At 43.9% G+C, this 20,018-nt stretch overlaps 2 protein-coding genes across 2 annotated transcripts; both read left to right on the top strand.

Annotated features, from left to right (window-relative positions):
- The first annotated feature begins 265 nt into the window (after positions 1-265).
- LOC115792605 (uncharacterized) lies at positions 266-10,668 on the top strand. Its single transcript, XM_030747205.1, has 10 exons — positions 266-326; positions 3,877-4,165; positions 4,404-4,463; positions 4,947-4,975; positions 5,246-5,326; positions 6,232-6,517; positions 8,476-8,504; positions 8,682-8,792; positions 9,086-9,169; positions 9,304-10,668. The coding sequence occupies exons 2-10, from the start codon at positions 3,877-3,879 to the stop codon at positions 9,553-9,555; spliced, it is 1,221 nt and encodes a 406-aa protein (XP_030603065.1). The 5' UTR covers positions 266-326; the 3' UTR covers positions 9,556-10,668.
- A 946-nt stretch (positions 10,669-11,614) lies between these two features.
- On the top strand, positions 11,615-19,817 carry LOC115792600 (uncharacterized). Its single transcript, XM_030747200.1, has 9 exons — positions 11,615-11,932; positions 14,268-14,565; positions 15,142-15,183; positions 15,306-15,368; positions 15,489-15,517; positions 15,630-15,650; positions 16,623-17,045; positions 18,699-18,929; positions 19,018-19,817. Exons 2-9 carry the CDS (start codon positions 14,268-14,270, stop codon positions 19,279-19,281), a joined length of 1,371 nt encoding a protein of 456 aa, XP_030603060.1. The 5' UTR covers positions 11,615-11,932; the 3' UTR covers positions 19,282-19,817.
- Positions 19,818-20,018: the final 201 nt, after the last annotated feature.

The following is a 20,018-nucleotide window of genomic DNA, read 5'->3' on the forward strand; positions in this document are numbered from 1 at the left end:
AGGAAGTGTTTTGGCTGTGTTGAGGGGAAAGTCCTCTGGACTAAACCATTCTTTACAGAAGGGGGGACTGTGGCTCTGAAACTGGGTGTTAAAATGATCAAAAGTTGAATCTGAACAAATAATTAGTCAATGATGAAATATCTCCCTGTATATGAGTATTGTGCCGGTGATTATCAGTGAGTTTGTGTCAAGCAAACAAACCTGAAAGATTATCTGAGTTGGGATCTCCCCTCCTCCTCCTCCTGCAGCACAGGAAACTTCCAGACTTCAACTTTCCCGCCTTCCAGTTAACCTGAAAGAAACGCTGTGGATGAAAAGGAGCAGAGGTGAGTGTTACTGTCACAGCTGTTTGCCGGTGTTTTCTTCTTTGTGTTTCTCTGTGTCCTGAGTGTCTGTGGGGGTTTGAGCCTTACTTTGTGATAGTTCCAGTGTTTTTCTTTCTGTTTCTCTTTGTTCTTCTTCGTGTGTCTGTGTTCAGTGTTCCGTGTCTTCCTGCCTCGGCTCCTGTGTTTAGTTGTATTCTTTGTGTTGCATCAGAAAGAAAAGGAAGAGCTTTATTTGTCACATACATTTACATGCAGTGAGATTCATTCTCTGCATTTAACCCATCACACACATGGAGTATGTAGTACACACAGCACAGCATGGAGCAGGGGGCAGCCAAGGGGCGCCCGGGGAGCAACCTGTGGGGGTGGGCTTTCTCAGGGACCCACAGTGATGCCAGCCCGAGGATTTGAACCAGGGTCCTCTCAGTGATGAACCCTCTTCTTCTCCACTAGGCCACCACTCCCTCAAGTCTGCGTTTGTATCATGTTTGGTCTTTTCCAGGGTTATAATAGTTTTGGATATTACAATATACTCTCTTTACACTCTAATATTTTTATTTAGTTTTAGTTAGTTTTCAGAGCGGTTTTGCGCATTTTTACTATTTTTGGTTTAATGCTCAGTTCAACTTTTTGTTAGTTTTAGTTTTTCATATTTAATTTGTCAGCTGCAAGATTCAAGGTGCAAGAGTAACTATTTTGTAATAAGACCTTAAATTACACCATTAAAAACAAACTGTATTCAACAACCAACTGTTCACAGGACAGCAGCATTATGTGCTACATGTGTGTAACATTAAGGACACACATGAACATCACGAGACATCAACAGGAGCAGCATAAAAAAAATCCAATAAACTCTGATCTCAGAATATGTATCTCAAGGATAAATTGTAGTTCCCAGCAGCAGATGCAGGTCCAGCTTCAGTGGATCAACATCAGCTCCAACATCAGAACTCAAACATTAGAAACCAGAACAAACTGAACTCTGAGTTTCTGAAGGAATAAAGCTCAAATACAGCCTTTTAAGACTGTGTGTTTATATTTGTGTGTGGTACACAGTGGTGTGGACATGCCAGTCTCAGTAACACATTTATCAGTGCATCCTCCCGCTGTGTGTTCCTGTGTATTAACCAGCCAGCAGTTATGTTTCTCTGTGAACGCTCCATTGTGGCTGTCACCTTTCTGCATGGCCGTGATGCTGGTTCTGTCGGAGCTGCTCAGAGAGCCAGCTTGGTTAGTTAGACTCCTGTGCTGGTTCTTAGGTACCAACCGGCATTTATTCTTGTGTGAGCTGCATTATGTGTGTGAATTACCTCGTGCTCGTGTGCTGATGTTTTATCTGTGCTGGCAGAACCAAGAAACGCTGGGACTTTCTCTGCTGCTTTACCAACTCTGCCATCAGCGCAGTGAGCAGACACTAAGGCCGCTCTGCCCTGTTGCTGATACCAGACTGATTTGTTTTCTCTAGTTAGATTGCTGCACTACAGTGTTATTTCACCACAGTTTGCAGTCTACCACCTCTACCAGTTTCATTCACAATGCGTGATCTCACGTGAGTCCTGTTTATCTTTGATTTAGAGGGCCACAGAAAGCAAAATGACAATCAGCATGAAAGAAAGGGTGCTCCAAAGGGCAATTTTGAGCTTCCTATTACACATAAAATCAGCCCCCTTGCTTCCTGTCTCTCTAACACAGATTTCCTCTTTTATGGAGGAAGGCCCCAAACCCACACCAATCATCTACTTCCAGCACTCAACTCCAGATACCTGGCAGCTGTACCAGAGTGGAACCTCCACTCCCACATGGATTTGGTGTACATCCCACAAAACAACAAAAGCATGCAAAACTTGAAACAGGAAATAATCCTAACCCAGTATTTGTTAGGAGATCCTCTCAATGATTCCACTGTGCCACAGTCTGACTGAAACAGCCAGCTGACTGAGGTGTAACACTGATGTAACGACCCCAAAATGATAACGTACATTAATGTGAGGCTGTTCTCAGAGACAGGTCTGTGAGGCAGAAGCTCTGTGTCATAATGGGGCAGTGAGAGTCAGACTGATGGGATATCATTCCACCTGGAGGTCGAGGATCCAAGGATTTTCCATTAGCTCAGAGAACCGTGGTTATGAAAAAGTAACCTAATCAGTAACACGTTATTTAATTAAGAATAAAATCTTTAAAGTTTAACCAGCTGATGCAATATCTTACATTATAATATGTTGAAATGCCCAAGCCTATGATAACCACATACTGTATGTTCTCTGGCTGTTAACTGTTGCTGAGCTAACCAAAGGTCACCAACATAAAGACTGTGGTTCACCTTAAATCTAACCTATGCTCAGCATACACTGACTGAACTGAAGCCTCATGTTTAACCAACATCATCATTAGTGAACTACTGTAATTAGTCATGGACACACCTGCATCTTTCTTCCACAGAGGTAAATCCTCTTTTTCCTGCAGACAGGTACAGGTGTGCATGAATGTGACCTCAGCTCTGACACAGGAAGTCTTCATGACTAAACCAGTCATGTTAATTTGTCAGTCTGTAAACATATTAATCAAAATATTTTGTTTTTACTTTTGTGGGATTATTGTTGCTGTTTAGTTACATTTCAAATGGGGGGCCTGGGGGGGTCCAAGCAGCTGCTTAGCCGGTAACTATTTTTACTTTGGAATATTTTGTGACATGAAGCAGTATTTTTATTAATATTCAGTATTTACTGTTTAAAGCAGTTTAGTCCTGCTGTTTCCAGCCTGCAGGTTTGGCCCCTCTGAAGGATTAACAGATGAATATGTGAGGATGATTTAATGGTGACAAACACATTTGTGATGCCTGCTTTTAATTTTTGGACTCTTCTTCAGTCTTTTAGTTTTAGATTTTTAGATTAGATTAAATTAAATGTCCCATAATCTGTGACTTTAAGACGTGTCTGCAGAATGTAGATTTCATCCCAGGAAACCACACAGATGGTTTTAGCGTGCCTGTGTGTGTGTGATGAGCTTCTTTTCCCGTGGTCTGGTTCAGAGTCTGCAGAGTTCATGGTCATCTCTGACCTGTGTCTGCATGGTCAAAGGTAATAAAGGACCCTGCTGGGCAACAGCATGATTTCCTGTTCCTGTGGGGACATCGTCCTGAGGTTTAAGCCCTAAAAACACTGTGAATACAGACCACAGTTACAGTATTTTAGTGGTTAAAACATGTTTGCTATCACTTCAGCATCAGTGCCCGTTGGTTACCTGCGATCTGTGTAGAAAGAGGGGAAAATTCTCGTTGGCTTGTGAGGTGCTGTCGTTGCCGGGGGGTCTGGAAAAACGTTGGCAGTATGAACCTTCAGGTTTTCACAGCTCAGTGCACAGATCAGTTTATGAATCTCTCAAAACACCAGAAAATGTGATTTTCATGATAAAGGACCTTTAAACCTTCTATAAATATTAAAAGAAGGTTTAAAGTCGAAATGAAACCTGCTCCGATGGATGTGAGACACAATGAGGAGTAAACTACAGCCAGTGTGGTCTCATCTCTAACAGTGTGTTGTATTTTCAGATGTCAGCGATTTCAGAGGAAGCCTGGAGAATAACTCTGACTGTAATCCTCGAGGAGCTGGATGAGCCGCAGTACAAAAAGATGCTGCTTTTTCTGTCGGAAATCCCCAAACGTGTGAAGACCAAGTCCAGAGAAGAGATGCCCCAATCAATCATTGAGCACTACGGAGTGGAAACATCTATTCATAGAATCAATGAAGTAATGGATCAGATCCCACGGAAGGATGCTGCGGTCCAGGACCGGCTCCGCCCCTTTGTGGACAAACTGAAGAACACACAACAGAAAACAGGTGAGTTCACAGGGACATGACGGCTGTGTAAAGCTTCTGCAGATGGTCTGTGACAACAGAAGTTATTATGGTCAGTGCAACTTACAAAGACACTAACTTATTCATTCTTTATGCACAGCATTACATGTTAGCAGATGAAACCAATGAGCACTGACAGTGTTTAAGGAAACAGGAAGTGTCTGAGCGTTCAGTGCAGGACTCTGTTGTCATAAACAACTTTTAAAAATGTCACTTTCAGGCAAGAAGAGGAAACGCAGCGAAACTGTTCTGAAGTCAGTGGACAGAAAGGACGAAGCTGGTAGGTAAACACAGCTTTTCCTATGAAGGTCAGTGGGTCTGTGAGCTCCCCATCCTCCTGCTCCTCCTCCACCTGGATCTGTTCCAGGGTCTCTGCCCACTTGGACATGTTTAAAACACCTGCCCTACGAGGCCAGATGCTGAACCATCTCAACTGCCTTCTGTCCAGCCCCCTGATCACTGGGGGAGCAACCTCTGGTCCCCCTTAAAACGTGGGACGAGCTAACCAAGTTTGATGGAAAGTGGATCGCTGCTGGCTTGTTGGCTGCAAGGCTGTTGGTAGCACATTAGGAACCAACAACCACAAAGGTCTGGCCCATTACGGCTCCTCCTTTGGGTGGTGGGCCCACAGGAGGGCGTGTCTGTGCGGCTTGTTTGGGCTGAGCCTCAGACCCCGTTCCAAAGGACTTTATTACATTAAATGAAAACAGCAGAAATGAATGAGGGATTTCAAACCAAAGTAACACACTTTCTTTTTTTTAAGGTGGACAGAAAAGCTGTGAGCCTGACGAGGTAAGAGTGAAACAAACATCAGCAGCTCTGAGCTGTTCATTCAGTCTGATGGTCAGAGGAGGAAGACGCTGATGATGATGAGGCAAACATAGAGACACTGAATGGATTATTAAAGCAAAGCAAACAGATCAATAGATCAAGGGAAAGATCAATAAACTGATAACATTTATTATTAACACCCTTAACACAAGGAAGCTGAATCTTGCTAACAGATTATTAATACGTTCATTCAGTATTTAACCATCTTCTGTTTCACTGCTTTCATTTCAGACTGCAGGACCAGAAAGACCCAAAAAGAAGAAGAGCAGAAATCGATCCCTGACCCCAACCAGAGCCAAGAAAACCCCCAAGGTAGCTGCTCCTCAGAGCAAACCGAGGAAACACGTTAGTGAACTGATCGGGGAATCAAAGGAAGTGATCGGTAAACTGAGGGAAGCTGCGAGCTTTTGTGATGACTCGGGTACTGATGAAGGCCCTGAGGATGCAGTCTGCAGTTTTAAAGAATCTATTTGGTGCATTAATCTGAGTATTTACTGTTGAATGGTCCAACCTGTGGTCTGGGCCCCCGTAAAGGGTCAGCAGGTGAATGTGAGGCATCATCACACAATTGAAAAGAGAAACAGAAGAATCAGTTTTCATTTCTCTGCACTGAGACACAAGGAGACGGCTGCATCCCGGGTGGTTCAGTCTGTAGCCCTTTAACGCCGGGCGATCGCTGCTGAAGCCAGACCCGTCGCTATGGGCGGGCCCTAGGGGGCCGTGCCCGCCCACTGATACGCTTGGGCCCGCCCTGGCCCGCCCACCCAAGCCAGATCACTAATCAAGCTAATAATAGTGGTGCCCCCCTGTTGGATTTCATAAGCCCCCCTTAAGACTGAGATCTGGCGATGGGACTGGCTGAAGCGCCCGTTACTTGCCCTCAATAGGGGCGAACAGCTGATTGAGACGTGGAGTCGGCTGATCAAAGGAATGTTGATCAGCTGGCTTAACTCAGCAACCATTTGTCCTATCAAAAAAATGCAAACGGTTCCTGAAAGCCCAGAAATTGCACGTCACAGCCATATTACGGTATTTGTTGCCAGAAGTCCCCGAACGGCAGCACTTTTGAAGTATGTTGTGCCGAGGCGATGCATTCGGAGTAAAAGGGATTTATTAACACTGGTGGATTTTATAACCTTATTGTTTGAATGTACAATCTTAATCTAACATAATCAATAATGACAGCTGTGTGCGTGCGGTATCTCTGTGTGTGTCAGGTATCAACGGTTTCAGAGAAGGAGTGGAAAAAAGCTCTGAGCGCCGTCCTCGGGAAGCTGACCAACAGTCAGTATGATGAGATGCTCACGTTTCTGAAAATCCCCAAACAGAAGAAGACCGCTAAGTTCAAAGAACAGCTGCCCCAAAAAATCATTGAGCGCTACGGAGTGGAAACTTCCATCCGCAAAATCAAAGAAGCATTGGATCGGATACCACGGAGGGACGAGGTGGTCCAGAAACACCTGCGCCCCCTTCTGGACAAACTGAAGAACAAGCAGAAAAAAGGTGAGTTCACACTGAGGTGTTGGTCTGAATGTGGACAGAAGCTTCTGTTTAATGTGCAGCATTTAGTCAGCTGTTAAAACCTGTTTATTACATACTTACCAAAATACTGCGACAGTAATACCAGTATAAAAACAATTATAACCCTGAAGCTACTTTTACAAAGTGGCAACTGAACAAATATCAAAGTAGTAAAAAGTATTTCATACCAAAATCAATAAAACAGAATCCAGTGAAACCATTCAAACCTTTCTTTTATTTTATCACAGTGTGATAAAAATCCCAGGAAAGCGTTCCCATCCTGAAACTGCAGTCTTTGGAGGTGGAGGGTTTATCCTCATTGAAGGACTCAAGGGCTGCTTTTCCACCAACAGGGTTCCGGTGCCGGTGCCAGTATTTGAACCGTTCAGCTGTCTTTCCACCGCAAACTCACTCGGTGCTCGGCCGAAAAACGGGTTCAACTCCGGCCCCGCAAACTAGCTGGTCTCGAACCAGGAACGCGTGTTGAAAGCGGCAGAAGGGCGTGACTCTGCCGTCTCAACATCAAGTTTTCTACCATATTACATGTGGATTACAGGAGAAAAGCGAAGCGATTTTCACGGCTGTGAATTAGGTTGGGCTCTAAGGCTGAACTTGCTGCTTTGTATCAGTTCATATCACAGATAAAAGGACACAAAGTGCGTACTTGTCGTCTTGCTCTAATCTGTCTGTGTTTCCCTCTGTGCTGCACACAGATGCTGCAGTAGTTTGGTTTGGACCCTAAAACCTATTTGCAGCACAAAGTGCAGCTACAAACACAGGGTGGAAACCTGCTTTGATTTTTTTTTTTTTTTGGCAATCACGCCCGTAATCACGCGGTCCCGTCGCTGAAGCTCCATGGACGTATGGATGCTTCGCACAGAGCCACCTTTCATCCCGGAGCCCTGCTGAGACTTTTCCCTTACTTTTCATGAACTGACAGATTCCCTCGGGTTAGTGCATCTCTGCCGTGTGACGCAGAGATGCACTGTCAGCTCACCTGTGCAGGTCTCCCTCCGCATCTTCTCCCACATCCATCCCAGCAATCCGCTAGTTTCCCTGCACATTGCAGGCGGGGAAAAGAGATGCACTATTTACCTCCGATGTTAGTGATCAGGTCCTCTGCCTCCCACCTGTTTGGAAAATCCCTGTTTTCCACTTTTCATTTGGGCATTTTTGGGGGTCGGGCAGCTTAAATGTTACTGTAAAAAGTGCTGAGAGCTGTTTTATCCACTGATCAATGTATCATTGGCAACACGAAAAAGAGTTAGCACACAGGTCGTGGCCTACGCAGCAGCTGTTGCAGTGCATTGTGGGATTTGTAGTATAAGTGGTGGGAGCACTTATATACCCGCTGGCCATTAATAACAGCTAAATAAAATCATATAAAGCCGTATAAAATTATATGGTGTGCCGGAGTCTGACACGTGCTCATCACTGATGGACCAACATGCTGGACGTTGCAGGAAGGGTCTCAGTGGACACAAACCAAGAAAAGATCTATGAACTTATTTTCAATATAACACATTTGCACCTGAAGGCTCTCCACCCTGATATTTTGCACTAGTTAAAGATAGTCTGGTGTTGTATGGTGTCTGTTTTAATATACAACTTAATTGCCCTGCAGACAAGGTCAGGTTAAGCATGTGTTCCTCATCCATTGCTAATATTTGGGGCATATGTATGTTTACTGCACTTTAGCAAATTCTGAGAAATAAAGCCCCAGTTGCCAAAGTGAGACTGTTTTTATTTACTGCATTTTTGGAGTAATTGATTCCACTGTTACCACTAATTAATCAAATTAAATTAGACTAATACTTTATTCTTTTTTCCCCACTAAAACTAAGAAGCATTTTCGTCCAAAAGACTAAAAGTAAAACTAAAATGGTTTCCAAAGACAACAATGGAGTCCAGGTCTCAACACTGTGTTTCTTCCTTTAAAGGGAAACGGAAAAGCTGCCAGCCTGACAAGGTAAGAGGGAATCTCAGTGCACCAGGTATGCTTTTATTTTGCTTTTGGATCCAAGAGAAACCCTGCCTGATCAGGATCAGGATATGGAGCAGATTACATTACATGACATTTATTTTGCATCATAGTTTACATCATCACTGGCCTGATAAACTCATTCTGTGCTGCTGGTTTCCTCAGACTGGTACAATGAAGCGTAAAAAGAAGAAGGCAGAGAGCAGAGATCCATCCCTGCAGTCGACTCAGACCGCAGAAACTCCCAGAGCAGCGTCTGCTTCCAGGCTGCAGGATGTAAATATTTCAGCTGTTATTCAGAGGGGACAGATGAATGAGACAGGGGGAATAAACTGAGGGCACACATTATTGAAGGTAACACATTCATAGACCCAGAGACCTGATTAGGAAAGGAAAGATTAAAAAAAAGGTGTTTGATGCTTTTTCTTTATTAAACTCTATTTGTTCCTCAGTTTGTCAGAATGAGAGCAGATCTGGATCAACAGATTTCTGAAGGGGGGGGTACAGATTAGTAGCACACAGCCATCGGGGGCTCGGTATTTCAGTGACGCCGTGCTGCTGTTTTTCAGTCTGATCCTTCTGAACCAGCGGAGCTCAAACTGGAGGAGCCGGATTCAGCCCTGAGTTTGAATGGAGCCACCAAAACTCCCAAGGTACCTGCTGACGTGCCTAACACAACACCGCCTACAGGACGGTCAAATATTACCTGTAACAAACTCACTGATGACATCATCACTGATGACACTGATGATTTTAAACGTCTGACTCTTCCTTGGTGTCTCTGCAGGGTCAGAGGGCACCTGTCCAGACTGGCAGGATTAAAATCAAAGCAGTCACAGCCACCAAGAAAACCAACACTCACCTGGTGGTGACGGTAAAACGGCAGCTGAAGGAGCTTTTTGTGAAGACTCGTCTGCTGGCGGAGGCGCTCAGCTGCCAAATGGACGAAAGCGTTGAAGCCAGAATCCGTGACGCACTGCCAATCTCAGCCGAGGCAAAGATGGAAGGAAAAAGGATTATAGAGATTAAAAAGATATGAAAATGTATTTTATGGTTATTTATTTTTTGCTGTTAGAAAAACAGACTGATTCAAAGGTTTTACAGCATTGACTCTGCTGGGTGCTCAGTACTGTTGGATCAGAGGTGCTTTTAGATTCAAGGAATTTTTCCAACATTTTTTAAAACTGTTTCCGTGTCTGTTCTGCAAAGATGATCGTTTGAGCTGCTCCCTCCAAGGAGATCAGCTGAACACCGAGAGCAGCACCAAGAACCGGTAAACACGGTGAACTGTTAGCTGAAGTGAATGTTCCTATGTTCTCCCGAGAACCTCGGGTCATGGTGTTCCTCTGGACGTGCCTTTGTCAGGAACCAGGCAGCTAAACACTGATGCAGACCAAGCACTGCAGAGCCCTGACTGCGCTGTAGTGCCACAGCTACAGAGGAGTTCTTAGAGTTTGTATTTTTTAATCAGTTTTAGTTCAAGTTATTAATATTAGTAGTAGTAGCAGTAATATTAGTAGCAGTAGTAGTGTGATATTTGTTAGGGTATCAGGTTTATGAAATTCAGGCGACTGCAGTAATGGAAGAATCAAATCTCCTCGTCCCAGAGTGACATTTTAAAAAGTTTAAATCTGTACTTTTAGTATTTCATGTTCATGTATTTTAATAGGTTATTGTGTTTTTATTGATTTATGTTTTATTAATTCAGTGTATTTTTGGCTTATGGTGTTTTATAAAATTGTAAATAATGACCAATAATAATGATATCACTACTACTTGTCACTGTAAGCATTTTTAAATCATGTAACTTTGGGGCATTTTAGATGATATTATAAAAAATGTTTCCATGTGTCATTTTGTTGTCCGTGATGAAGAATCCGCTGTACTCTGTACTCTCCATGTCGGGCTTTTATTTTGGCACACTTCCTGCCGATTAGGGAACTAAGACTGAAGCCAGGTTTGAATGTTTTTTCCAGACTGATAATCAGCTGATAATCTGACACTCGGGTTCATCCACTGACTGAAGCCTCATAAACTGGAGTGTTTGACCAAAGGACTGTTATTAAAACTCTGTTATTGTGGATTTTAGTTTTGTGTCATTTATTATTTAACTCACGGTTTCTGTTCTTGTTTTTTTTGCAGTTATTTCTGTTTCTGATGTGTTTTATTTATTTTTTAATTAAAATTCACTGAAAATAAAGCAAGTTGCCTCCATCACTCTGACATCACGCTGTGGCCCGCAGGAACAGGAGGACGGTCCTTACCAGAATAATGTATATTTAAATATGAGCCGTGGAGGTAAAGTCCCTCCATAAAGCAGCCTGTGCTCCTAAAGTAGGAAGTGTTTAAAATGCAGAAATTTAGTTTTCCACTGAACTTCCTGTTTCCTGTAAAAATGTGACATTACACCGAGTTCTCAGAGATCTGATGTTTGTTCCCACCTAACTGCACAGGACACTCAAACATTTGAAACATGAAGCGAGACATGATTCAAATGACCCAACATTAAGTTTGGTGCTCAGTTTTTGCACCAGCACAGAGGAGGAGGAGGGTTGGTGCTGTGTGAGGAGGCAGCAGGGGGTCCAGGACTGAACCTGCTGAAAACCAGGTTCAGCTCATTGGTTCTGTCCAGGCTGACAGAGCCAATGAGTGACTGGATAATCAATATGAGACATCAGCTGGATGTTACATCCAGAGAGGAGGACTCCATGTTTAAAATCAATGTTTACACCACGGGCAGCCCCCAGAGCCCGGGTCAGAACTCACAGCAAGAAGGTCTGGAGTTCGAATCCAGCGACGTTCTCCCCACATCTGTGGGTTCTCCGGCTTCCTCCCAAAGACATGCAGGATAATATTTCAAAGATTTTGAAATGAGAGCAGCTAGAGTGGTGGTAATACTGTCCACGTGTTGGCTCAAACTTTCTGTGTGATTGGGAAGCTCTGATATCTGGAACAGCGGCCATGCTCCGATACCCTGAGAGCAGAAACTGCAGTTTCTGGTGTACTTGTGTCAGAATGGAGGATGTGTCCTGCTGCCTCATCTCCTCTCCTCCTGTCGCTTCCTCCTCCTCCGTGTCGGTGGGCGGGGCTAACACGAGGAGTAGGAGAAAGCAGGAAGTGTGGCTCTGCTCTGAGGGCAGAGGGGAACCATCAGCTGTCACCCCCCTTATAGACACATCAGTACAGACTGATGTGACAGCTGGAGTCACAACAGCTGATTAGTCGTTCCTGTCTCACTGAAGACAGCTAGAATTAAACCTGCTCAAGCGCATGCGCAATTCATACATCGTCTCCACGGATGAGCCTGATCGCAAGAAGACAGTAGGACCTGTTTAAGGTGGTATCTGCAGTTGGTTGGGATAAATCCGGGACTGGAACACCGGAAACACGCCCTCTGCAGGAGGAACCGAGGAACAGTGAGTGCGAAGCCTTAAAGCCTTAAAGCTTGTTCAGAGTTTGAGATCAGGGCCGTTACACTGTAAACAAGCACCGCCCGGCAGCCTTTTTGCTGCCGTCACGGCTGACAGCAGTTACAGTAGTTACAACATGAAAGTTCAGTGACCTACGCCTCCGTCTCCTGGACGGCTAAAGAAAGTCTAAATTTAATGACCGAAACCGTGTTGATAAAAAAAAGAGAACAAATGAGAACAAATGAGAACAAAATGTTCCTGGGAGCGGCTCGAAGGCTCCGAGCCAGAGTCCGCCTCCCGCTGACCGTGAATATGTTTATAATGTTATGAATAAGCCATATAAGCCATGTTTAACCTATATGTGCTCCGGCCAATTATTAAATGCAGGGCTGTAAAGTGTAGCAGGACCCCGTGTCTTCAGTGAAGCACACTGAGAGGTATCACTTTTATTTATTTATTTCTGTTGGTTATTATTATTTTTATTCCTATTTATTTGATTTTGTTGTCCAAACAAAGAGTTTCAAACTGAATAGGCATATTTTAATAGCTGTTTTTTACTTAAGGTTGATATTACAAAGTGAATAATGTGTTCATTATATTATCAGTGAGGATTCTTTCATGTCTGAACGTTGTTTAATTCAAGAAGCAGTTCTATTGCCAGTAAACCTACATAAATGCATTTTTGACCAGCATGAAATGTTTTCGACCAATAAAACATATCAAACTTTGCACTTGTGTGTGCTACTAAATTATTTTTGTGCTACTGAAATATTTAGCTTGTTAATATCAGTGCAGCCACCTGATAAAGTAAGCATAGAGCCTGGAATGACCTGGTCATCATACTTGATAAAAGACTCAAGCCATTTTGTTTGGTGGTTTGCCCACATCTTATCATTATAAAACGTATACATCCATCCATCCATTTTCTTCCGCTTATCCGGGGCCGGGTCGCGGGGGCAGAAGCCTAAGCAGAGAAGCCCAGGCTTCCCTCTCCCCAGCCACCTCCTCCAGCTCATCCGGAGGGACCCCAAGACGTTCCCAGGCCAGCCGAGATACATAATCTCTCCAGCGTGTCCTGGGTCTACCACGGGGCCTCTTCCCGGTGGGACATGCCCGGAACACCTCACCCAGGAGGCGGCCAGGAGGCATCCTAATCAGCTGCCCGAGCCACCTCAACTGGCTCCTTTCGATGTGGAGGAGCAGCGGCTCTACTCTGAGCCCCTCCCGGATGGCCGCACTCCTCACCTTATCTCTAAGGGAGAGGCCAGCCACCCTTCGAAGGAAACTCATTTCTGCCGCTTGTATTCGCGATCTTATTCTTTCGGTCACTACCCAAAGCTCGTGACCATAGGTGAGGGTAGGAACGTAGATCGAGAGCTTCGCTTTTACGCTAAGCTCTCTCTTCACCACGACGGACCGGTGCAGCGTCCGCATCACTGCAAATATAAAACGTATACATATGTAAATTATACATGCAATAATATAGGTCTACACAACACTATTTTTCCAAGAAAAAAAAAGAAAGTAAAAGATCAAATAGCATTTTTTTTGTTTTGTTTTGCTCCAAGTATTTACCGATCTGTCAGGTTTCCGATATGCATTGTTTTTGGCACATGATGTGGGGGTCAGTGAAGTTTCCCTCTCTTTGGAGCCAGTTCAAGTCCGGGAAAAGCTGAAGGCTAATGTGTGTTTATTCCTCCGTAACTGCCATCGATAAAGTCCAGGCGTTCTTCCAAAAACTGTCAGGTACACGGAGTGGACTGAAAACGGTCTGAAAAAGCAGCCAAAGTCTTCAGAAAGCTGCAGGATTGTTGCTCAGGACCACTGTAAAAAATTACAACAAAGTCTGGCTGTTTATTTTTTAAAGCGATGCACACATTTATGCACATCAGGTCAGGATCTGTTTGTCAGAGCTTTGCTGCCCTGCTGTCTGTGAACAGAGGTGCATGAAACCACAACAAGCCGCCCAAAAGTGCTTCAGATTATAAAGACCCAACAATAACACAGAGAACAGCCAACACTCAGCCAGGAAACAGAAGCAGGTAAATAAGAAACAGCGACGTGTGTGTGCTCTGGTACTTCAGCATATACTGTAGTACTACAGTAGTACTACAGTACAGTATGAGGTCACTTTAAACCAGGATTCAGGCTCCTTTCTCTTTCGGTTACATAATTATTTAAATGAATTTTAAAGGAGAAATAAAAATAACAGAAGAACGTGAGACCCTGTGAGGAGACAGCTTCACAGACACTGTGGGTTCATCGTATTATTGTTTTTAATGGAGAAACTAAAATAAAGTGTAGTCATGCTTTCAGACTGAAGTTTCTGCTTGTGTGTCAGATGTCAGCGATTTCAGAGGACGAGTGGAAAACGGCTCTGACTGAAATCCTCGCGAAGCTGGAAGACAAAGAGTACGACAAGATGTGGGATTTTATCTCAGAAATCCCCAAACAGAGGAAGACCGCCAAATTAAAAAAAGAGATGCCCCAAAGAATCATTAAGCAATATGGAGTGGAAAAATCTATCCAGAAAATCAGGAAAGCCATGGATCGGCTTCCCAGGAAGGACCCTGCAGTCCAGGACCTGCTGCGCCCCTTTGTGGACAAACTGAAGATCAAACAGGACACGGAGAAAAAAGGTGAGTTCACACAGCGATGCCAGGCTTCTGCAGGTGATTATAATACTAAGATCCAAAAATTCATTAGGGGTTTGAACTGGCAGCCAGACGTGTTTTAGTTCAGTGAAGATGTTTCAGCTCAGGTCTCACAGCTGATGGCGAGTCTCAGGTACTTCACCCCCACGAGTCACGATCATATCCTGTAATGCTGAGTCGTTAGTGTCGCATGTCCAGCCTATAGGAGGCTGACAGCTGCAGCTGTCCTCTGTTCAGGGACGGTCGTTCCAGCTGGACTCTGATTCGATTTATTGTCACTGCATGTGTCACAAGTGCAGCGCAATGAAATGCAGATTGCATCTAACCAGAAGTGTTTAAGTGGTGATTAAAAAAAGAGCTATGATAACAGGATACAGAAGTGTAATGGTGCAGATGGTCTCCTTTAGTCCTCTGTTATTGCCTCTCGGCTGAGAGATGAAAGTCTTCAAGAACCTGAAGTAGAAGTTTAGCTGTCTTCAGCTCAGAGATCAGTTACATACACACCATGTGAACCTTTGGGCTTCAATAATCTGTGTTTTCAACTCTGAAAATGTCTTTCAGGAAAGAGGAAACGCACTGAAACTGATTCAAAGCCTGAAGCTGGTAAGGAGCGAGCCTTACAGAGGTCAGAGGGGGTCAACCTGCTGAAGGGCCTCTCGCTGGGATGATAGACTCACAGTTACGAGCATCAGTATGAACTGAAGGTGCTGGCATGTGTGTTACAGGGAGGAGCAGCACTGCGAGCGCTTCTTCAGATGAAGAGCAAGAAGCTGAAGATAAAAATGATGGTGAGTCCACAGAGAGAGGTCTGCTCCGTAAAACATTCCCAAACTGCCTCCAGATTTATAAAATGAGATGAGACAAGAAATGTGACAGCGTGAAATCTCAGACTTGTTTCTTCTTTACAGATGAACCGCAGAGCTCTCAGCCTCAAAAGGTAGCACTTATGAAATATGTCTGTTAATGAAATACTTCAAAACACCTCCTGTCACACTTCTGTTACGTGTTTACACGCCTCCATCTGAAACCTCCACCTGTTTGTTTTCCAGGAGAGAAGAAGCCAGCTGTGGGTGAGTGGATTTCATTTCATTTCCTGGAATTCCAAAATCAGGGAAAAATGTTTTTCCCACAAAGCCGCTCACTGGATCATCAGCTGGTGTTTTTCCTGTTCACTTGTTACCTGAATGCTCTTTAAACATCACAACCTTTGATAATGCTCCATATCAGAGCTTGGCAGCAGTGAGGTAGTAATGTGGAAATAATACCATGTAGTAACCGTGTATTTACCAGGTAATAGTTTTGTTTCAACAGCAGCTTTCTCCCCAGGTACTCCGGTTTCCTCCCACAGTCCAAAGACATGCAGTCAGTGGGGTTAGGCTACCTGGTGGTTCTAAATTGCCCACACGTGTGAATGGTTGTCTGTCTGTCTGTGTAGTAGTAGAGTAATATTTTGGTAAAAACATGATAACCTGCTTGGCCTGATTTATGGTTACTGCACATAAACTACCACAAGTGTTTCCACTGATCACTTATTCTGTTTTACACATGATTATATCCTGATTATTGTTCTGTAAGTTTGTTTTAATCATCCACCCATGCTTCCCTCCCTCTTTTGCTCATCCTTTTAATGGTGGGGGTGGGTTGAAGCCTATCCCAACATCATCCCATATTACCTTATTAATATGAGGTTACTACAACATTAATGGCACTTTGTTTTCATTCTAAATGTTTCCCAGATATTATACATATAACAGATTTTATAAACTGGTTTTGCCACATATACATCTTTATATTTGTTTCCACATTATTACCCCGACTGCCCCACTTCATACATTTTCAGTCTATTAATACTCTGATCATAGTTGAGACCATCTATTGTTACCTTGGTATTTCCATGAGGATTCCCTCTTTATTTCAGCTGCTTTTGCCTCATTATTGTCATTTGTAAAGTATTAATCAATGAGGCCATCATAACTTAGACATAAACAGGTCTGAACATTTATGTTTGTATGCATGTTTCTTTCCTCTCCATCTGTGTCCAGAGAAAATCCATCCATGATCTAAAGATCGTTGGTCAACTTGGAAACAAAGCCATTGCAGGCAAAGTGGTGCAGAAATCTGGTCTGCGTACATATCAAACCAAAAACAAGGAGGAAAAGTTTTTCTTCTACCTCGGGGTGGCTGATGAAACCAGCAGCATTAAAGTGATGGTGTATGGAAGAGAGCGCTATCAGGTTTTCAGTGAGGGGAGCTGCTACCTGTTCAGAGACGTCATCATGGAGGAAGATCTCATGAAAGTGACCAAAATGAGCAACATATCAAAGGCTGCACCTCTCCATGTCCCTGAGAATCTGGAGATGGAAGCTCGGACGCTCGTTGATTCCCAGATCCCAGTTTGCTCCATCGCACAGGCTGAAAGGTCAGAAGAGAAGACCTCAGTGAGTGTTGAAGGAACCATAACAGAGGTGAGTCTCACCTGGATATGCTGCAGCATCACTGGCAGAAGTGTAAAGTTGGGTGGGCATTCCCACACAGACCCAGAGGGTGTACTATGAAGCCATGTTAATGGGTTAGAGAGAAAGGTTAAGCCTAAAGTCAGAGTTTTCACAGCCATGAAGGTGCTTCTCTTTTTACCTGGCTAGATCACCATAGTAACTTACACCAAATACATCAGCTGGGGGGGTGGGGGCAGCTATGTTAACATACCTGCTAACGTATGCTATGGTGATTTCCTTGTTTCGCCATGAGAATTAATCCGATGTCCAACATTTGTTCGGCATAACTTTTCTCCCGGGTCGTTCACACCCCACCTGTCACGACCCTGCGCCCCACCAATGGGGCGCGCCCCACAGTTTGAGAAACACTGCTTTAAGTCCTGTAAGCTGTGAGGTGGGCCTCCATGAATCGGACTGTTTGTCCAGCACATCCCACAGATGCTCGATTGGAATGAGATCTGGGGAATTTGGAGGCCAAGTCAACACCTCAAACTCATTGTTGTGCTCCTCAAACATTCCTGAACCGTTTGCTTTGTGGCAGGGAGCGTTATCCTGCTGAAAGAGGCCACAGCCATCAGGGAATACTGTTTCCATGAAAGGGTGTAGATGGTCTGTAACAATGCTGAGGTAGGTGGTACGTTCCAAAGTAACATCCAAATGGATGGTAGGACCCGAGGTTTCCCAGCAGAACATTCCCCAAAGCATCACACTGCCTCTGTCTGCTCGCCTTATTCCCATAGTATATCCTGGTGCCAGGTGTTCCTCAGGTAAGCAATGTACACACACCTGACCATCCATAGGACGTAAAATAAAATGTGATTCATCAGCACAGGTCACCTTCTTCCATTGTTCTGTGGTCCAGTTCTGATGCTCACATGCTCATTGTTGGTGCTTTTGGTGGACCGGCAGGGGAACCCTGACTGGTCTGCAGCCCCATACACAACAAACTGTGATGCTCTGTGTGTTCTGACTCCTTTATCAGAACCAGCATGAACTTTTTCACTAATTTGAGCCACAGCAGCTCATCTGTTGGATCAGACGACATGGGCCGTCCTTCGCTCTCCACGTTCATCAGTGAGCCTTGGGCACCCATGACCCTGTCGCTGATTCATCACTGTTCCTTCCTTGGACCACTTTTAATAGATACAGTGCACTGCAGACCAGGAACCCCCCCACAGGAGCTGCAGTTCTGGAGACGCTGTAACCCAGTTGTGTAACCATCACAGTTTGGTCCTTGTGTCTGCCAGCATCAGTGACCAAGGGAGTGCTGGGGAGAGGTTACTGAAGCTCGGTGAGGATGGGGTTGACTTACTGTTGTACAGATCATGCCGACGCTGTGACGGTGGAGCCCACCTAAGTACATTTCAGTCCTCCGTTGAAAAACGTGAACACAAAGTATTTAATAATTCTAACGTCTGTAAGTTTTTTTTTTTTTATGTTAATGGGAACTATGGTTTGATCGGTGTATAAGCTGCCGTTAGATTCCTGAGAACTTCCAGCTCAGAAAACAAACAACATGAAAACGGCAAAAGACCATCATTTATATTCAGATTATGATAACTGGTAATTTTATGAGCTTTTACTTTGTTTCCAGTTGTTCTGATGTGTTGTTGGTTTGTTCAGATCGGATCAGTTGAAAACATCAAGCTGAAGGCCAAACGGGGAAAGAAGGACAAGCAAGAGTTCAAACTTGAAGATGGAACAGGTTCCATCAGGGTCACGCTGTGGGGTGACGACATCAAGCATCTCAGAGGAATATCACATGGAGACGTTGCCAGGGTGACCAACGTAAAGACCAGTCGCTTCGGTGATTCAGTGTCGCTGAACTCGACGGATTCCACCAAAATACTGAAGGTAGCTGCTGCATTTCTGCTGCGCCTGTTAGCTGCTCATTACTGGCAGATTTCCTGCCTCTCAGCCGGTCCTGATGCTGTTTGTGCAGGTTCAAAGTGCTGCGGTCCAGAACGTCACCATCGAGATCATCGGGATCACAAAAGCCAGCGGGACGCAGACGGAGCTGGAAGCAGAGATCAGCTGTAACAATGAAGTGCAGCGATTTGTGGTGGATTCGTCACTGCTGGCAGGCGTGGTTGGAGTCAAACTGAAGGGCGACTTTGAGGAAAGGCTCCTGAGCAAACTGCCGTTCTCAGCTGATGTAGAAATCGAAGGAAACAAGATCAATAAAATTACAGCCACCAAAGAGTGAAGATGATTTCCACTGTTCACTCCATGAATCTGGACTGGATTCATTTATTTTACTTTAACAAAAATAATTTTTTTAACAACTATTTTTAATATGATCATTAAATCTGTGAGTTACAGCAGTGAAAATGTCTGATTACACAGTGTGAGTTATTTTATTCTGATTTATTCTCTGTTGTGTTTGAGCTGAATATTCATAATCATTCCCAGTCCTGGAAGTTCAGGAATTCTTGTGATCGAATCATCAGGTCTGGAAATTAAGCTTAATAAATAAATGTTTACACAGTTCTGCAGGGACTACATTCATCTGACAGAAAGAAAAAATGATTCATGGTTTTATCCTGTATTATTGTGGGCTGGGGAGCATGGACAGGATCAGTAACTGTACTCATTAACCTACATTAAATCACAGATTTAAGCTATTGAAGTGTTTCTGTGTTGTTACTTTCTGCGTTTTGGATACAAATATTCTTAAGTTATTTTGCAGAGTTTAAAATATAAATCTGCTAATGTTTGTTGCTGCATTAATACAAATAAAGTTACCCAACAGTACAAAACTCAGTGAAATCCTGCTCTTCTTGATTTGATGGCAACTTACAGACAAATTTATTTTGGCTACACAGAGAAAAATGAAGTCCCCAAAAACTGAAGGTTTCACACAGTGTGATAACATGAAGTTTGCAGTGAGGTGAACAGACAGACAAACACATGTATCTGTGAATTCAAATATTTCACCATCCC

Source organism: Archocentrus centrarchus, chromosome 14 (genome assembly GCF_007364275.1).
Source record: "Archocentrus centrarchus isolate MPI-CPG fArcCen1 chromosome 14, fArcCen1, whole genome shotgun sequence".
NCBI classification, from domain to species: Eukaryota; Metazoa; Chordata; class Actinopteri; order Cichliformes; family Cichlidae; genus Archocentrus; species Archocentrus centrarchus.

Coding starts and splice junctions, on each gene's coding strand:
- LOC115792605 (XM_030747205.1), top strand. CDS start 3,877: ATGTCAGCGATTTCAGAGGAAGCCTGGAGAATAACTCTGACTGTAATC. Junction 4,166..4,403: donor GAACACACAACAGAAAACAG/GTGAGTTCACAG, acceptor TGTCACTTTCAG/GCAAGAAGAGGAAACGCAGC. Junction 8,793..9,085: donor CTGCTTCCAGGCTGCAGGAT/GTAAATATTTCA, acceptor GCTGTTTTTCAG/TCTGATCCTTCTGAACCAGC.
- LOC115792600 (XM_030747200.1), top strand. CDS start 14,268: ATGTCAGCGATTTCAGAGGACGAGTGGAAAACGGCTCTGACTGAAATC. Junction 15,651..16,622: donor AGAGAAGAAGCCAGCTGTGG/GTGAGTGGATTT, acceptor ATCTGTGTCCAG/AGAAAATCCATCCATGATCT. Junction 17,046..18,698: donor TTGAAGGAACCATAACAGAG/GTGAGTCTCACC, acceptor TGGTTTGTTCAG/ATCGGATCAGTTGAAAACAT.